Genomic DNA, 18,822 nt, shown 5'->3' with positions numbered 1-18,822 from the left:
TTTCCAGTTTGATTTCTAGTGTAAACTTGTTAGAATTATGTTAAAATGGAGTTCAGGGGCTCTTATTAAGTGAACAGAATATGCATTTTGTGACCTCCTTTGGTGAATTTTTTTGTTTTTTCTTCTGACTCATAGCTATGTCTTGGAGAGCTGAAATTACAGTATCAATGATCTTTGACTTGTGAGGTGTTATTCCGCTTGCTTGTAGTATCTCAGAGCCATACGTGGCCTGCCTGTCCTCTGATACCTTTTTCTTTCCTTTATTTGGAAAAGAGATGATCATATAAATTATGAGTAGCCTGGTGGGCTGCAGTCCATGGGATCTCAAAGAGTTGGACACAACTTAGTGACTAAACAACAGCAACAATAGGGTAAATACTCAACAAGTATTTGTTGGATGAGAGTAAGTGCCCCCAAATGGAACATGATTTTTTCATTGATGGCTTGGAGTTTAACATCATTCCTGTGATTGAGATTTGTAGTCAAGTCTGTGCTTAGAGATAGTGAGATGACCTGCTCTTAGTATAAATTTAATATGATGTCTACTTGATTTTTGATTTCCATCGTACAGGAGATGAGCGTGATTGGATGTGTTTATAAGTGCTTAAGGGGCTGGAGGGGTTAAGGGGTTTAGTTTTCAAATTAAACATTCCCTCCTCTTTCAAACATGGAGACTCACTAGCAGTGATAAGGGATGTTACCAACGGGAGTATAAGTTCAACTGTGAAATTCAAGAGGAGGCACATGTCCTCAGAAGACATTTTGAGGGCCTATGGAATGGTCATATCCTAGTTACCTAGAGAACAATTAGATGTGGATAATTAGAAAATTTACTTAATTAGGCTTTCAGTAATACTTACATATATTATGAAAGTTGAGATTTTAATATAATTTCCCATAAAATTGACTTAGTTATAACTGAATATAGTATGTTTTGCTACTCCTTTGCTATTATGTATTATGCAGTAGCTTTCAAATTTAGAAATATTTTTGACTACAGCGCATAGAAAAATATTTACCACAACTTAGAGAAATATATTTTGCATTGTATCCTAGTGATATGTATATATTCATATAAGGAGCCAAAACAAAATCTCATTAAACAAAACTATTCTTACTACATTTGAGCACTCTATTTTCTTTCTTTCTTTGATACTATTTTATTTAAAAAACTGTTGCTTAAGACCCATTTGTTTAAACACCCAGTAATGGGTCATTATCCACAGTTTGGGGAACACTGTTGTCTAATAAAACTGATGATAAATTTTAAAGGCTAGAATTTTCTGGGTCTTAACAGAAATATACAAGGGACATCGCTGAAATCAGGTTTTGAAAATCTAAAGTGTTGTAGATGATAGTTACTAAACATTTCTGAGATAAAATAAGTTTCTGTGGTATGTAATTAGAGAATTGATTTCCATTTTTGTCATTACAGTTAATGATTTAGCTTTCAAAAATAAGTGTTTAGTCTTTTCTTAGACAACCACAGTTGAGCTCATGCCAGAAACCAGTAACTGGGACACTTGCTGCTAACAGAAGCATGTGATGTAACGGCTAGCCATCACATCACGAATATCCTTACTCATTTAGATTTTGGAGAAGCTTGGAGACTTGTAGTAGTGTCATTTTTTATAGAGACTGCATTGGGCATTTAAAACACTGAATGGCTCATTTTATGTATGGATTTTAAAATTTAAGATAAAGCAGTGAGAAATCAATGCTATGACAACTAACTTGTGAAAAAATTAATTAAAAATTTCTATTGCATGTGATTTTTTTATTTGGAAAGAATATTGAATAACAGCATGTGAAAAGATACCTATAGATACTTTTAATATTTAAAATTATAGGTACATGAAAATTCTATATTGATTACAACCTATTTTGGAAGATAGTTTCAGTTCATTCGCTCAGTCGTGTCCGACGCTTTGCAACCCCATGAACTGTAGCACATCAGGCCCCCCTGTCCATCACCAACTCCTGGAGTTCACCCAAACTCATGTCCATTGAGTTGGTGATTCTATCCAACCATCGCATCCTCTGTCGTCCCCTTCTCCTCCTACCCTCGATCTTTCCCAGCATCAGGGTCTTTTCACATAAGTCAGTTCTTCGAGTCAGGTGGCCAAAGTTTTGGAGTCTCAGCTTCAGCATCAGTTCTTCAATGAACACCCAGGACTGATCTTCTTTAGGATGGACTGGTTGGATCTCCTTGCAGTCCAAGGGAAGATAGGTAGAGTACTAATAATTATTTTAAACAATTTAGAACTGATCATTAATGTTTACTGGAAAGCTTTAGCTAGCTGTATGGCTTTTTATGAAGTAGAACATACTATACTAATATGTTCTCCGATTACTTTGATTTATCTATTTGCAACTTAAAGGAGGTCAGTTGGCTCTGTAATGTCCTAAATTATTGGGCCATGCAGGTTAGAGAATCTGATTTTCTGTTTTCTGTTTTGAAGATTCATCAGTGATCATCAAATTAGAAGTATGCCTGTGACCTACATTTTCACTCATATAATCAGATTATATCTAATGTTTTCTGTATTTAGCAGCTCATTTTTTATCTTTATTAGTGAATGATACTCCATGAAAATTATAATTGTTTATGAAAGAAAAGCAATTGATTATTAATCTGTTCTCAAGGATAATTTGAAAATATATCCCTTAGATAAATTCTGTCTTTTTAATATAGATATTTAAATAAGTTAGTATGCTGAGAATTATGATAGAATCATCAGAGATCAGATCAGATCAGTCGCTCAGTCATGTTCGACTCTTCGCGACCCCATGAATCGCAGCACGCCAGGCCTCCCTGTCCATCACCAACTCCTGGAGTTCACTCAGACTCACGTCCATCGAGTCAGTGATGCCATCCAGCCATCTCATCCTCTGTCATCCCCTTCTCCTCTTGCCCCCAATCCCTCCCAGCATCAGTCTTTTCCAGTGAGTCAACTCTTCGCATGAGGTGGCCAAAGTACTGGAGTTTCAGCTTTAGCATCATTCCTTCCAAAGAAATCCCAGGGCTGATCTCTTCAGAATGGACTGGTTGGATCTCCTTGCAGTCCAAGGGACTCTCAAGAGTCTTCTCCAACACCACAGTTCAAAAGCATCAATTCTTCGGCGCTCAGCCTTCTTCACAGTCCAACCCTCACATCCATACATGACCACAGGAAAAACCATAGCCTTGACTAGACGAACCTTTGTTGGCAAAGTAATGTTTCTGCTTTTAAATATGCTATGTAGGTTTGTTCTAGCAATTTTACATTATCTCTTTAATCTGTGCTTACTAAGTTGCAAGTGTTCATATCCCTGTCCTTCCCTCTACTACTTCTACTCCGCCTTAACAGCTGAGTGTCTATCAATTGCAGTGTTACTTTAACCCTGGAAAAATTTACATTTTCATCAATAACATCTTATTTGGGGGGGATAAAATTGATTCTAAAAGCTGAAAATCAATTAACCTTGCTTACACTCTTAGAACTTACAGTGGAATGCCTGTGTTAGGTTTTCTTTGTTTTTCTTTGCCGCATCTGCAGTATGTGAGATCGTCTTCCCAAACAGCCACTGAAGCTGTGTCTGCTGCAGTGGAAGCATGGATTCCTAACCACTGGACCGCCAGGGAATTCTCTAGTTTTCTTCCTTGATGAGCCCCCAGGGCCCTTTTTGCTGTAGCTCAGGAAAAATTTCTTTTTCTTAATTTCCTCTGTCCTTAATGCTAATTTATCTTATTAGTTGGAAGTCAGAGGTATTGAATTGCTTCTTTCTGTCTCTGTTCCTTTATTTTTTGTTTCTTTTTAATTTTTCTTTCACATAATAGGATTGTTTTCCTACTTTGGTTATTCTATATAGTATGGCATTATTTTCTTAACTCAGTGTTTATTATTGTCCTTCTCAAAAGTCACTGAGGATCTTTTTTTTTTTTTAATGTTTTCCTTTTTCTGAATGGTGTACCTCCCTGTATTTTTAAAAATTTGCTTTTTGGGGGGCATTTTTCTATCCTGTTGTTACTTTTCTTCATGAATTAGTGATTCTGTCAGTTCATATTTGTGAAGGAGTGATTAGGTTACTATTTCTGGGCAGATGGTTTGGGTTTTCTTTGCCATTCTGTTTGCTCTGCTGTCTTTTTCTGTATCAGCCTCTTGAATCTGTCTACACAGATGGGGCTTATTGACCAGCATGTTTCACATAGGGTAGGCACTCAGGGAACCACAGCCAATATCATACTTAAAGAGTAAAACAATGAACTCTTAATCAAGACTTGGAAAAAACACAAGGAAGTTTGTTCTCAGATCTTCCATTCTACATTGTACTGAAGAACTAGTCTTTTGGCAGGGGTTTCTTTAAAATGCCACCTTGGCTCAAATTAGGATCTGACAACATTGAGGTACTGTAGAGACAGTACAGGCTGGCAGGAAGGGACAGACTGTACCTGCCGATCCAGACAGAAAGGCAGACACATTTTAGACTTTGGGAGGCCAGAGAATTAGTGGAAACACCATCAGAGTTTAAGTGGATAAGAATGTGAACTCAGGAATCTGACTCCTTGTGATCATGTTCTCACTATACCATTTATTAACTTGATGATGCTGGTCAGGTTGTACAATTGCTCTATGTTTTAGTTTTCTTTATTGGTAAAAATAGGGATTGAAATAGTATAATTGTGGGAACTGATGAGCTGATCTCTTTAAAATATGTAGCAAATTAAGTGCTTAGCAAATGGCAACTGGAGAGATTTTATGTAAAATCCAGGTTTCTGGATTTTTCTTGAAAAATTTGGACATCTGATGGTCCTGAATGGTGGCAGTTGTTTACAGCTGAGTGGTAGCCGCCTCTAATTGGAGTATTTGCTTTCCAGATTGCTGTAGCCCCCAGTACTACTTATTGTCTCACACTCTATTTGATTCACTCTCTTTATGGTACCTCTGTGGCCATTTGGATTTGTGACTTCTGATGTACCAGTTATCAACTGTAGCTAAAAGGATATCTTTAATTTTCAAAACTGATTTTTCTTTGGTGTAGAACGAATCAGCACCAAAGGCACAAACATAGACCAGATTAGAAGAGTAATTCAGGCAAGGGAATGCTATCACATACAGGAAATTCTTGGCAGTGCTTGTAGCATACTGGTTGGTGAGGTTCAGCGAGTGCATCAGGTGAATGGAGAGACTGATGCTGGGGGGTGTAGTGATATGTAACTGGGAATGCTCTAGGTACGAATCATACCACCAAAACCTGAAAATGTTTAGAGATAGAAAAAAACTCATTTCTTAATCTGTAGTAGCTATTGACTGTCCTAGGTGCCTGACAGTATGCTAGGTTCAGAGATCACCAGGTTACATAATGAGTCCTTGTCATCAAATACAGCAGACAATTATAATAATGTGTATAATGTAAGAATAGCCTCAGAAGTCTCTTAATCTAATCCTCCTATTTTATAATTATTAAAATAAGCTTAGACAGATTAGGCCTTGCCTAAGGCTTTACAACTAGTTGAGACTCGAAGATGACTTTTTTTTTTTTTTTTAATACAATGCTTTTTCTAGTACATAGCCAGGCAGGCAGCATCAAAGAGGTTTGGAAGCAGCTAGTAGGGATTCCAAGACCTGGGAGAACTGATTTATTGGAGCATGGTACAAAGATTGGGACTTGGGTGTGAAAGAAGGTTACGTTGCTGCATTTAAGACTTACTCTTCAAAGACTGGAGCTAGAGGTTCTTCTTAGGGGTGTGAAGAAGTGGCCATTTTAGAGAAGCCTGTGTGGCAAGGAACTGTTGGTAGCTGCTGGGAACTGTCGACACCATTTTAGGACCCGAGGGTGGCCTCTGAGAGCCAGCAAGAAGCTGACACCTTCACACCATCAGTTATACACTGCAAGGGTGTGAGTTCTGTCCACAATCTGAAGGAACTTGGAAGAAGATTCTTTCCCATTTTCACCTCCAGATAAGAATGTCATCTAACTGATCTTTTGATGAAGTCTGTGAAACCCTGAGCAAATGCCTCAGCTGAGTCGTGCCCAGAGTTCTAATCCACAGAAACTCTGGACTAATAAATGTATTGCTATAAGCTGCTAAGTTTTTGGTAGTTTGTTCCACAGTAACAGAAAACTAGTACTTTTGGTCATATCCAAGTATATTATATTCTTTACTGTCATTACATAATAAACACAGCACTTTGCCATCTGATTTGAAATACATAATCCACACTCCACTATGCCTTAGAAGCATGAAAATCACTGCAGTTTGTGGTTTTCTGGCAGCACTGTGAAATGATAAGAGTGCCCCACACGGTCTCACAACTGTTGTCTTGTAGCGTGAAGCAGCTTTAACAATGCATAAGTGACTTAGCATGGATGATTATTAATGAAAGTTTGTTTATGAACACCAGCATTTGAATTTCATATAATTTTCATGTGTCACAAAATACTGTTTCTTCTCCAAACATGTAAATATGTAAAGACCATTCTTAGTCTGTAGACTGTGTATAGTGGACAAGAGCCTGGATTTAGCCTGCAGGCTGGAGTTTGCTGACCGTGACTATAGACAGACTTGTCTATACTAATACTGTTTGATAGGTGCAACAAGCGGGAAAGTACTAGCACTCTTTAGGATCCTTAATAAAAAAATATTTAATCAAAAATTCTATTTGTTAACTATATTAAAAGACTAAAGAAATCTAGTAAGACAGGTTTGTGAGCAGTTTCTTGAATGTGGTGAAAAGGATGGAGTAAAATAGGAAACAGCTTCGTTTCTCACTAACCACTAAATTGTATACTTTGATTATTCCTTTTTCCCCACTCATAAATGATATAAGTGGCCGGTTTCCATTGATTCTTACCATATATTAATAGGAATAAGTTCAGTTTGTCAAGAGATATTTTGGGGTGTTAATACTTGTTCCATTTTCAAGTACAGTTTTAAGCTATTCGATCACTTCTTCCTGTCTCTTGAAATTTCTTCTGGGGAAGGAATTTGGGGCCGTCTCTTGACTTTTCCTACTGCCTCCTCAGCCATTCATTAAGCTGGCCCTTGATCCTCCAGGGTCCATGTGAGTGGAGGGTTATGAAAGGGAAAAGGCAAAAGTTTTTCAGTGCATGACATGCTTTCAAATGCTCTTTCTTTTGGGAGGAAGTTTTAGTTCATCAGAGGCTGTACCCTGACCTATTCTGTAAAACAAACAAACAGACCTGCAAGTATTGCTATACATAAATATATCCATGCACAGGCATTACAAAAAAGAGTTGGATCATATAAAACAAACTGAAAGTAATGTTTACATCTGAGGAGAGCAAGTGGGATGAAGGACAAGACGTATGGGCATCCCAAGGATATTTTTACTTTGTATTTGAATTCTTACAACATGTAGAATGTCTTTTGGATATTTGGTAAATGAAAAGGTATATATTGAAAATAGCATGAAAAATTGCAAATGGGAAGGAAATTACTTTCTTCTAAATAGAAAAAAATGTAGAAGGGCCCTTTTTGTTTTGGTTGCTGTTGTTGGTTACACTTTGTGGCATGTGGGATCTTAGTTCCCCAACTAAGTATTGAACCCACACCCCCATGTGTTGGAATGGTGGAGTCTTTTAACCACTGGACTGCTAGGAAAGTCCCCTGAAAGGGCTCTTTTAAAGAAAACCTTCTAAAATACTTACATGTTCATTAACCTTAAAAAGCTGTAGTGTTTTCACATGAGTTTTGGGATAAAGTTATAGTAGAGAAAACATATGAACTTTGAGATGTAGCATTATTTTTGGAGTGGGTTATTTCTAAAAATAATGTTTTGAAGTATTATCTACATATAATACAACACATAGATTTTTAGTTTGATGAATTTTTATACATGTATACACTTGTATAATCCCCTCCCAAGCACAGTAGAGAATATTCCTTTCTCTGGTAAAGTTCCCTTATGCCACTTTCCAAGCTTTCAACCACTCTTGGCAACAACTGATCTGCTTTCTATCACCACAACTTATTTTTGCTGATTCTAGAACTTCATTTGATGAGAATTGTATGATACGTACTCATTTGTGCCTGACTTACCTCAATCTCATATCTGAGAGATTCATCCATATGGTTACATGTATCAACAGTTCTTTCCTTTTTATTTACTGAGTAATATTCCACTGAATGAATATATCAGTTTGTATACCTGTTCTCCTGTTAGTAGATATTAGGATTGTTTTTAGTTTTGGCTGTTACTGATTTAGGCTGCTCTAAATACATGTGTACAAGTCTTTCTCTAAATATATGTTTTAATTTCTCTTGAGTAACTACCTAAGAGTGGTATTGTTAGGACATCAGATAGGTGTATATTTTACTTAGAATAAACTATCAAACTTCCTTAGAATCAAAGTTGTACTATTTTATATTCCCATTAGGAATTGAGAGTTCTAATTGTTCCTCGTTCTTTCCTGGACTTTTCTTTCTTGGGAGGTTTTTGATTACTGATTGCATATCTTTACTATTGTTCTATTGAGGTTTTTCTTTTTTTTCCCTAATGATTCCCACAGTAATCACGGTGAGGCAAGACCAGAGTGGGCCTCCCAGGAAGCTGGAGGTCCACCTTGGAGTCTCATTTTCCCGCTGGGGAAACCATAGGCTTGAGGGCCCTGTGGGTGTGATGCTGTGCCAGCCTTGGGGGAGGCCCAGTGTGGTCAGAGTATAGCCACTCCTCTTGCCCTTCTCTGTCTCTCTGGTTCAGGAGGGTGCTTTGGCCTCAGCCCTGGGTTCTGGGGATTTGTTTCAGTGGTGTCTTGTGCTAACTGACCTATGTTGCTCTCTTGATGGTGTCTCCCTATAAGGTTTTCTGCACACACAGTTATAATGTCTCTGAATAACAGTGGTTTAGCCTTTTCCTCTTCACTTTTCATGCCTTTTGCATCTTTCTTAACTTATTGTACAGGCTAGTTCTTCTGTACAGTGTGTTGAATGGAAGATCTGAGATCAAACATTCTTTTGTTTTCTCTTAGTCTTGATTAAGAGTTCAGTGTTTTACCATATAAGTATGATGTTGGCTATCTTTTTTTTTTTTTTTAAGGAAAAACTCTTTTATTAGGTTGACGTTTGATTCTCTTTCTGGATTACTGAGAGGTTTTAAACATTAACGGGTTGAATTTTGTCAAATGCATTTTATTGTCTGTTGAGATACTTTCTTTTTTTTCCTGTTAATTTGTTGAATTTATTTCAAATATTAAATCTTAACATTTCTAATATGAGAAATACGAGATCAGAGAGTATACTTTAATGTTGTAGTTACTTGAGACAAATAATGATAGCATATGATCTTTCTTGATGAACATTTTTTGAAAGGAAATATTATTCTTCAGTTTTGGGCTATTGTATTTTATAAATGTCAGTTCAGGGTAGTTGATGATATTTAGGTCTACTGTTTCAATATACATACTGTTATTTTTGTCTTCTACTCAATCAAACAACAGTGAAACAACAGTGTTAACATTTCAACTATGATTGTCTTTTTCAAACAGTTATTTCAAACTAATCCTTGTTTTTTAAAGTCTTTCCCTTATTTTGCTCATTTATATGTCATTTTAATGATTTTTCAAATTTTTCTGTTGAGTTATTTCTGTTATTATGAAATGGATCTCTGTATCTTTGGAGATTCTCCCTTGTTTGGATGTTTACTTTGTATGATAACATTATAGCCTCTAAGGCTTATTATACTTGATGTTTGCATTGTCGTTGTTGAGTCGCTCAGTCATGTGCGACTGTTTGCGACCCCGTGGACTGCAGCACACCAGGCTTCCTTATCCTTCACTGTCTCCCGGAGCTAGCTCAAACTAGTCCATTGAGTCGATGATGCCATCCACCCATCTCGTCCTCTGTCGTCCCCTTCTCCTCCTGCCTTCAGTCTTTCCCAGCATCAAGGTCTTTTCTAATGAGTCGGCTCTTCGCTTCAGGTAGCCAAAAGTATTGGCACTTCAGCTTCAGCATCAGTCCTTCCAATGAATATTCAGAATTGATTTCCTTTAGGATTGATTGGTTTGATCTCTTTGCAGTCCAAGGGACTCTCAAGAGTCTTCTCCAACACCACAGTTCAAAAGCATCAATTCTTCAGCACTCAGCCTTCTTTATGGTCCAACTTGCACATTCATACACGACTACTGGAAAAACTACAGCTTTGACTATATGGACCTTAGTTGGCAAAGTAACAGCTCTGCTTTTTAATATTGCTGTCTAGGTTGGTCATAGCTTTTCTTCCAAGGAGCAAGAGTCTTTTAATTTCATGGCTGCAGTCACCATCTGCAGTGATTTGGAGTCCAAGAAGGTCAAGTCTGTCACCGTATCCATTGTTTTCCCATCTATTTGCCATGAAGTAATGGGACAGGATGCCATGATCTTAGTTTTTTGAATGTTGAATTTTAAGCTGGCTTTTTCACTCTTCTCTTTCACCTTCATCAAGAGGCTCTTTAGTTCTTGTTCGCTTTCTGCCATAAGGGTGGTGTCGTCTGCAAATCTGAGGATGTTTGCGTAGTATATCTTTCTGTTATTTCACTTTCAGTTTGTCTGCGTCTTTGAATGTAAAGTTGTTTCTTAGAGACAATGTATAGTTGGATCTTGGTTTTTTTCTTTTTTAAAGTCTTTGCTTTTTATGGGGAGAATATGGTCCATTTTCATTATATGTGTGTTTTTAAGTCTATTCTCTTGGTGTTTTCCTTTTTGTCTCATATCTCGTTTATTTCTCTTGTTTTAATCAAATGTTTATCATCCTACTTTATTTCTTATATTAACTTTTTAGCTGTTTCTACTGCAGTTAATTTTTAGTGTTTGGTCTGGGTATTACAATATGCATTTTTAATTTGTCATGGGCTGCTTAAAATTAATATTGAACCACTCATTCTTAACAAATACAAGAATCTTAAAAAACAACGAAGTTCCATTTACTGTCTGCCCTGCCATTTAAAATTAATTTTTAACTACTTCATTCTTAACAAATATAAGAATCTTAATATAATTGCATTTGCTTGCTGCCCCTGCCATTTCTGTTATCATATATTTATTCTACTTTCCCGTATCTTATAAATGACACTAAGAAATTATTTGTGCTTTAACAAGTAATTTATCTTTTGAGGAAATGAATACCCATGCATTTCCCATTTCTAGGGTTCCTCATTTCTTCTTAAAGTTTCACATTTCTGTCTGGTATCATGTGATTTAATTAAGCATAATGGATTATTTAAAAAGTTTTTCTTGTGGAAGTGTGCTGGTGACTATTCTTAGCTTCCTTCATCCGAAAATGACTTTCTTTCATTTTCAGTTTTAAAGACTAATTTTATTGGGTGTCATGTTCTTGGTTGAGACTTCTTTTCTTCCTTCCATTGCTTTGAACATGTTCTCCCGTTTTCTTTTCGGTCTCCATTATTTCTGATGATAAAGTTCACCTGTGTGTTGTGGAGTTTTCCTCTGTCTGCTTTCAAGACTTTGCTTTAATTTTTGGGTTTTTGCACTTTGATGTACCTAGGTTTAATTTTCTTTGTATTGATTCTTCATGGAGTTGCTGAGTTTCCCCATTTTGTAGGTTAATGTTTTTCAGTGAATTTGGGAAATTTTCCATCATTATTTCTTCAAATATTTTTTCTGCTCCATTCTCTTTCTTTAATGTAGTAGAACTTTAATAGCTACTTAGTAGTTTTGAAGTCCTGTCTTCTAATTTCAGTGTCAGGGTCATCTTGGTGTCTGTTTCCTTTGGTAGCTTTATTTCTGACTGCATGTCACATTTACTGATTTTTCTTGTCTGGTAATTTCTAACTGTATGCTGGACATTATGAATTCAGAGTTGTTGAAAGTCTGTTTTTGTTTTTGTTTTCCCTTCTGTCTTTTTAATTATGTCAAGTTTCATTCTGGAATGCAGTTAGTGTAGTTGGAGATATTCTTAATCCTCTCTAGGCTTGGTTTTAGCTTTAGGTGGGTTATTCTAAATAGTCCTTACTTTACAGTATGATCCTTACTGTTAAGACTTGGTCTTTCTGGTATCTCAACTGAATTCTGGGATATTAATGAAGTTCCTCCACCATGACTAGGTAGGAACTTTAAGATATCCTGGCACTCTACAGCCTTTGGTATCTCCATTCTTTATTTAACCCCAGAGTAGTTTGTCTGCTAGCCTTGTTTCAGCCCTGTCACCTCCTACCCCGCAAACTGGACAGCTCCCTCACCTTCAGTACTGCCTGCAAATTCCACTAGCTTCAACACCCCAAACTCTGAGCTGTGATCATTGGGCACTGCCTGAAATACCCCAGACTCTGATTTGTGATCACTGGGCACTGCCTGAGTCTCCACTTCGCTGTGCTGTAGTCAGAAAACTGTCCCTAGCTGGAGATCTTGAGTGAAGGTGGAATTCACCTTCTGTGTTTCTATTTTCTCAGAAATGGCAGTTTACTCTACCTGTTATTCAATGCCTGAAAATATTTGTCCATATTCATAATTATTTACAGCAAGGGGGGAAGTTCAATATTAGTTACCCTATCGTAGAAAGTAAACAGTATATGTAAAACTCATTAAATTTTACTTATACCAAATGGATGCTTATATTTCATCTGCAATATTAAGATCATGGCAGAATGTAATAAGAAACTTTATAAATAGATTGGGTGTTAGGAATAATTGCATATTTGGTGGGTTGCTAAAATTAATCAGAAATGTACTATTTATTTCAAACCTTGTTATGATTGCTCCATTCCCTATGTAGTTACAAGTAATAAATATTTGAATAAATGAAGATCAAATAAGAATGTATACTTGAAAAGCCCTTGAAAATTATTAAATGTATGAACATGTGAAAGATATTAAACTCTTTTACTAATTTGCAAACTGTATTCTCTTTTCTTGCTTTTAAATTGATATTCCTGTATTGACTTACTTGAATTCTTTGAATTTTTTGTTTTTAATTGGAATGATTCTAAGCTGGAAGGTCTAAGCTGGTGAATGTATATTGGCTTATGAAATACTCAATACATTTTTGTTATTTTTATTTATTCTTTAAAAAGTAAGCAAAATCACTGATTTCGTTTGGTTTTGTTTTTGTGATCACTTTGGTGTTGAAGTATAGGAATAAAGGGGAATGATTAAGAGTCTGCTGAGGTTTTATTTCAGTGGGCATTAACTAATAAGTCCATTGCCTGAACTTTTGTTACGTTATTAATTTCCGAAACATGGTTTTTAGTTCTCTGTAAGTTGACTAATTTTCTTTTCTTAATATTTTAGCTCTCTGTCAATATCAGCTCACATCATTGAAAAATAATTCTGAAGACATGTTTTGCTGAAAAGACAGCTGAGAAAAATTTTACGAATGGGATGAACACGCGCCAGTTCATTGACTACCTACTGCAATTTGAATGTTAACATCACCCACCTGGTACAGTTACCTAGTGATGTACCAGTTCTCACAATACCCTATTTCAGTGTGCTTGTCTTGATTAAAGAATTCAAAGTGGAGTACCGCAAACTTGATATGGAAAATAAAAAGAAAGACAAGGACAAATCAGATGATAGAATGGCACGACCTAGTGGTCGGCTGGGACATAACACTCGAGGAACTGGTTCTTCATCCTCTGGAGTTTTAATGGTTGGACCTAACTTTAGAGTTGGAAAAAAAATTGGATGTGGGAATTTTGGAGAACTACGATTAGGTAAGACTATTTTGTTTATTCCATAATAATGGGAGCATTTTTTTTAAATGAAGGGTACTTTTTAATGAAATGATTTAGTTAGTTACTTGTTGTTTCATTGTTGTGGTAATTTTAAACAACACAGATACTAAGAATTTCTGTGTACTTGTATTTTCATTTTTGGGTCATTACTTAGTATAACAGTGTCTGTTTTCTTGAGATTAGCCATCCAGATTAAGAGAAAAAAGAAAGTAAATGAAAAAGCCCTAGCAGGCTGAAAGAGATACCAGGGGAGTCTTTGCAGTATACTCTTTAGGAATGATATTTAGGCTACCTTTTCTGATTAGAAAACATTTAGTAACTGGTTACTTTAGTAACTGCTTACTACCTTTTCTGATTAGAAAACATTTAGTAACTGTATGGCTTAAAGTTAAGGTAATATCCTCAAACTATGTCAGAAATCAGTGCAGTTTGCAGTGTTATAATTTATTCTCCTCTTCCCCCATGTACGTCCAGAGTGGTTTAGAAATCTATATTCTTACCAAGGGACACAAAATACTGATTCACTTTATTCTTATAATCAGGTAAGTTTGGGAAACATTGATCTACTTTAACCTCCTAACTCTACGTTTAAGACATTTGAAACTCAGGGAAGGTTTCTTGACAAATGTAACCCATCAATTTAATGATGGCCTTTTAAACTCTCCTAGTGCAATGAAGATGTGGCTATCTTCATTGAAGAGAAACAAGAAGGAGGACAGCACGGTTTTACGGGAGTCAGTATTGAGGTTCTTTGAGGGCTAGCTGGTTAATGCACCAGCATGAGTGTAAACTTCTTTAAATAAAAAGAAAAAACTTAGCTTCGCAATTTTCATTAGATTTAACCTTGGTGTTATAAAAATATATGTAATTGTATGTTCATCTACTCAGCTACTTCTCTTTATCATCTTGTAAAACACTTTGAAAGAAAGTGAAGTTTTAGTCTCAAAGAGTATCAGACTCTTTGAGACCCCCATGGACTGTAGCCCACCAGGCTCCTCTGACCATGGAGTTCTCCAGGCAAGAATACTAGAGTGGGTTGCCATTCACTTCTCCATGGAATCTTTGTAATCCAGGGATCGAATCCAGGTCTCTTGCATTGCAGGCAGATTCTTTACCATCTGGGCCAAAAACATTCTAATTTTTAGTTACTCCTTCATTTCATTATTGTTTTATGTAGTTAGTGTACATTAAATCTTTGAATGAAGCAATCCAATAAAAGGTAATGACATATTTTAAAATACATATGATGTGTCTGATAGACTCTTCTGCATTTTAGTAGGGACTCAAATATTTGAAAGGGTGAATGTTTTATATTTTATTTTTTAAAAGATATTGTAATGATACTTTGAAATTCTTAAACTGTTTTTGATTTTGGCATTAAAAAGCAGATTATTTACTTGTCTGACCTTGAATTACACCCAGCCATCCATTAAAAATTTATCACATGTCTACAGTATTATGTATGAAGCATGATTAGACACTGATGATACACTGGAAAAATATAAAAATTGTCTCTGCCATTATGGAACGCATAAGTCATTTAACCACATGGGGCTTCAAATTTGTCAACTTTAAAATGGAATTATTTCTGCTTCCTGAATTATTGTGAAGATTAAATTTAGATAGCAATATAAAAGAACCAACATTATCCTTGCCTGTTTCAGGAAAGCAGTGATTGTTCTACTCCTTTAAAGGATATCAAGATATTTGTTCTTAATTAAGATTATAGCATGTTGTATGTATATTTAAATTTAATATAAATTAGTTTTCTAGCTGTATATTATGACATATATATTTGTACTTTGTCACTCTCTTTGTATATGACTATAGTACTAAAGTATTTTGGCATTTATTATTCAGAATTGATTTCATATAATTTATTTCAAAATAACTATATATATATATATATACACACACACATCTGTGTGTGTATGCATGTATATGTGTGTGTGTGGGTATATGTGTGTATATACACAAAAGAATCTAGTGGAACATTTTAGCCAGGGCATATGAGAAAACTGTATTACTCCTATAAACTGAAACTAACATGCTGTATACTGAAAAAAACAGCAAAATACCCCCATTCTTTTGCAGTCTGTGAATAAACAGGAATAGGGTAAGATGACTTACTAGTTTGTCCATCCATCCATCCTTTATCATCTTTCTATTTATCTATCTATATCTAATCTACCTGTGTGTTTTTATTGTATATTTTTGTAGATTTTATTTAAATGTTTTATCTATACATGTTACTGTTTCAGTACTTACTATATATGTAACATGTCCATTTGCATAATTATTTTAGTCATTTTTTTTCTTAGTAGACTACTAAATAAAGGGAGGTTTTATTCCCTTTTAAAAAGGTTCCAGGTGATCTCTCTGTACAGAAAGTGTCAGTTTTTTCTATGATAAATGTGAATAAACATGTTTATTTAATCTGGATAAACATGCTAATGTTAAAAGCTGGTTTGAATTCTTAAACTGCCTTCTTTAAAACCATGTTAATAGACATTGATTTCTGGCACTAAATTTTTTGTGATTAGTATTGAGTAAGAAAGAATACAGAGTATATATGTTATAGGTAAGTGATTGTCAAAAAAGATGCTATTAGGATTTTGGGCTGGACAGTGTTTTGTTTTTGTCTGCTTGTTTGTTAGAAGACTGTCCCATGCATTGTGTGGTATTTAGAACTTCAGACCTCTTGGGACACTGAACAGGAGTTGCATCTCCACATGCAGCCCCAGGTTCTTTCCCTCCAGCCCCTACTCCCATTTCTAAAAGCCCCAAGGAGAGACACTATTACCCTCTGTTGAAAGTACTTTTATAGAGGATTGCTAAAGAAAGAAGGAAATGGCAACACACTCCAGTATTTTTGCCTGGAGAATTCCATGGACAGAAGAGCCTGGCAGACTGTAGTTCATGGGGTTGCAAAGAGTTGGACACGACTGAGTGGCTAACAGACACACACACACTAAAGAAAGAAAGCCGAACATAAAAAATTTGCCTTGAGATTAAAAAGAAAATAGTTAATCTTTTTAAAAAATCTAAAATTAAGTTTAAGTAAATGTGTTTACTATCATTTTAATCTGTATTTTTAATTGTAAAATGATGAATTGATATTTTTGGTTTTATTTTATCCTTGTATTGGTGGTAAGGCTTGTATCCAGCATGTTGGATATATTCCTAGCTTAGACAATTAACCAAAACCCCCAGAAATGTTTTTAACAGGTACAGAATGAGACAGAACAAAGCTAGCTAAAATGTGGGGTTATATTGTATACATTTTTTATTTTCCTATGTATTATGAGGCTTTAACATCTGAAGAAAAACCTTTCTGGTCAACCATATAGACCTCTGACTGCGGATGTATTCTAGAAGTGTGGAATACAAACCAGCTAATATAACATTGCTTTAATAATAAAAAGAAACCAAAAAACCTCAAATCCTTTCACTCTATGGAAAGACTGCTCCTCTACAGGATAGCCAGTTCTTCAAGATAAAAAAAAAAATTGAGAGCATGCCTTTGATCTGCAAACTAACCAATTTAGAGCCATACCTCCCTCCTCTCTCTGGCCCATGCATTCCAGGAGGCAGTCTTCCTGAAGGCATCCCGTGGCAAAGCACGAGACAGAGAAACTGCCCTGAAGGTTAAGAGTTATTCAAACTAGTCACTCCTAAGCTGTTTACCCTCCCCTATCTTGCTTTTCCTGCAGAAATACCAAAGATCTTGGCCAAAGCTCTTCCCTTGCTCCTGTCTTCTACCGCTTGACCAAAACATGGTGTTTCTTCTGTGTCTCCTCTTGTAGCTATGCCTGACTGACCATCACGTGAAAGAACAGAACAAGGGTGTTATATATTGTTTTATGAATTAACATATCTGAAGTAAGATATTATAAATTTTGATATAATTAAGTAGACATGGAAGTTTTTATAACTTCTTATTTTTGTTCAAGAATTGTTTTGTTGAAAATTCTTCAGGTCTTAACCATATGTATCAAGTAAATATACAGATTTGGGTGGATTCATCTTTTTTATGTTTATTGATTTTTCTATATTTATTAGCTGAAGCTTAAAATTTTTCTGAAAAATGTAACAAGGAGTAGGCTGTGATGCTATAAGAAAGAGACCCTAGCATACAGCAGTGTTAGGCAAAGTAGTTTCTTTCTTTTTCACATGACACAGGCCGGAAGAGCAGCACCAAGGGCTGTCAGGGTATCTCTGCACCCTCAGTATGTGGCTTCAGTCTCAGTGTGTGAGTTGTTTACTCCCGTTGTTGCTGTCTCCCAGACACCCAGCCAGCAAGAAGAAAAGGGCCAGAAGATAATACGTTCATTCTCGCAAGTGGGCAGTGACATACCTTCTGTTGACTCATATCTAGAACTTAAAATCAAACGTCTGCACCAAGTTGAAAGAGAGGCTAGAAATGTAGTCTAGCTGGGCAACTATTTTAGGCTGTTCTTTTACTAAGGAAGGTGAACAGGGATATTTCAGTTGATTAGTTGTCCCTGATATAACCATATATGGAGTTTCTGTAGAACATAGTTTTATAATAATGACTATTCAAATATCCCAATATTGGTAAACCCATCTTTTCAAGTTCAGTATGGCTCAAAGTACTATTGGAAACATCTTTTGAAATTGGATTAAAACTTCAGTGAACTGGAACCAGTTTACTTGGAGCCTTTCCTTATTTGGATTTCCTTCATACACACACTTCTCTCTCTTGCTTGTACTGTACCCACAAACATATACTTTGTGCATTGAACATACATTGTTAGTTTGTTCATATATATACCAAATGTGGATTGAAAAGCCGATTATTTAAGGGCATGCCTATACAAAGTGGATCATTGAAAAAGCAAAAGAGTTGCAAAAAAAGTCTACTTCTGCTTTATTGACTACGCCAAAGCCTTTGACTGTGTGGATCACAGCAAACTGGAAAATTCTGAAAGAGATGGGAATACTAGACCACTGGACTTGCCTCCTGAGAAATCTGTGTGCAGGTCAAGAAGCAACAGTTAGAATTGGACATGGAACAAGAGACTGGTTCCAAATAGGAAAGGAGTACTGATACATCAAGGCTGTATATTGTCACCCTGCTTGTTCATCTGTGCAGAGTACATCCTGAGAAATGCTGGACTGGATGAAGCA

General features: G+C 35.9%; 1 protein-coding gene across 9 annotated transcripts in view; it reads left to right on the top strand.

Moving 5' to 3' along the window:
• CSNK1G3 (casein kinase 1 gamma 3) overlaps positions 1-18,822 on the top strand; it is a 116,018-nt gene that overhangs the window by 15,529 nt on the left and 81,667 nt on the right. For all 9 annotated transcript variants that reach the window (XM_061422947.1, XM_061422942.1, XM_061422946.1 and 6 more), the window contains one exon: positions 13,226-13,650. In XM_061422947.1, the coding sequence (XP_061278931.1) occupies positions 13,473-13,650 (178 nt within the window). In that variant the 5' untranslated portion in view covers positions 13,226-13,472. The remainder of the gene's footprint in view (positions 1-13,225; positions 13,651-18,822) is intronic.

The sequence above is a fragment of the Bos javanicus genome, chromosome 7, assembly GCF_032452875.1.
Source record: "Bos javanicus breed banteng chromosome 7, ARS-OSU_banteng_1.0, whole genome shotgun sequence".
In the NCBI taxonomy this organism is placed as follows: Eukaryota; Metazoa; Chordata; class Mammalia; order Artiodactyla; family Bovidae; genus Bos; species Bos javanicus.
This window is presented reverse-complemented; position numbering and strand designations above follow the sequence as displayed.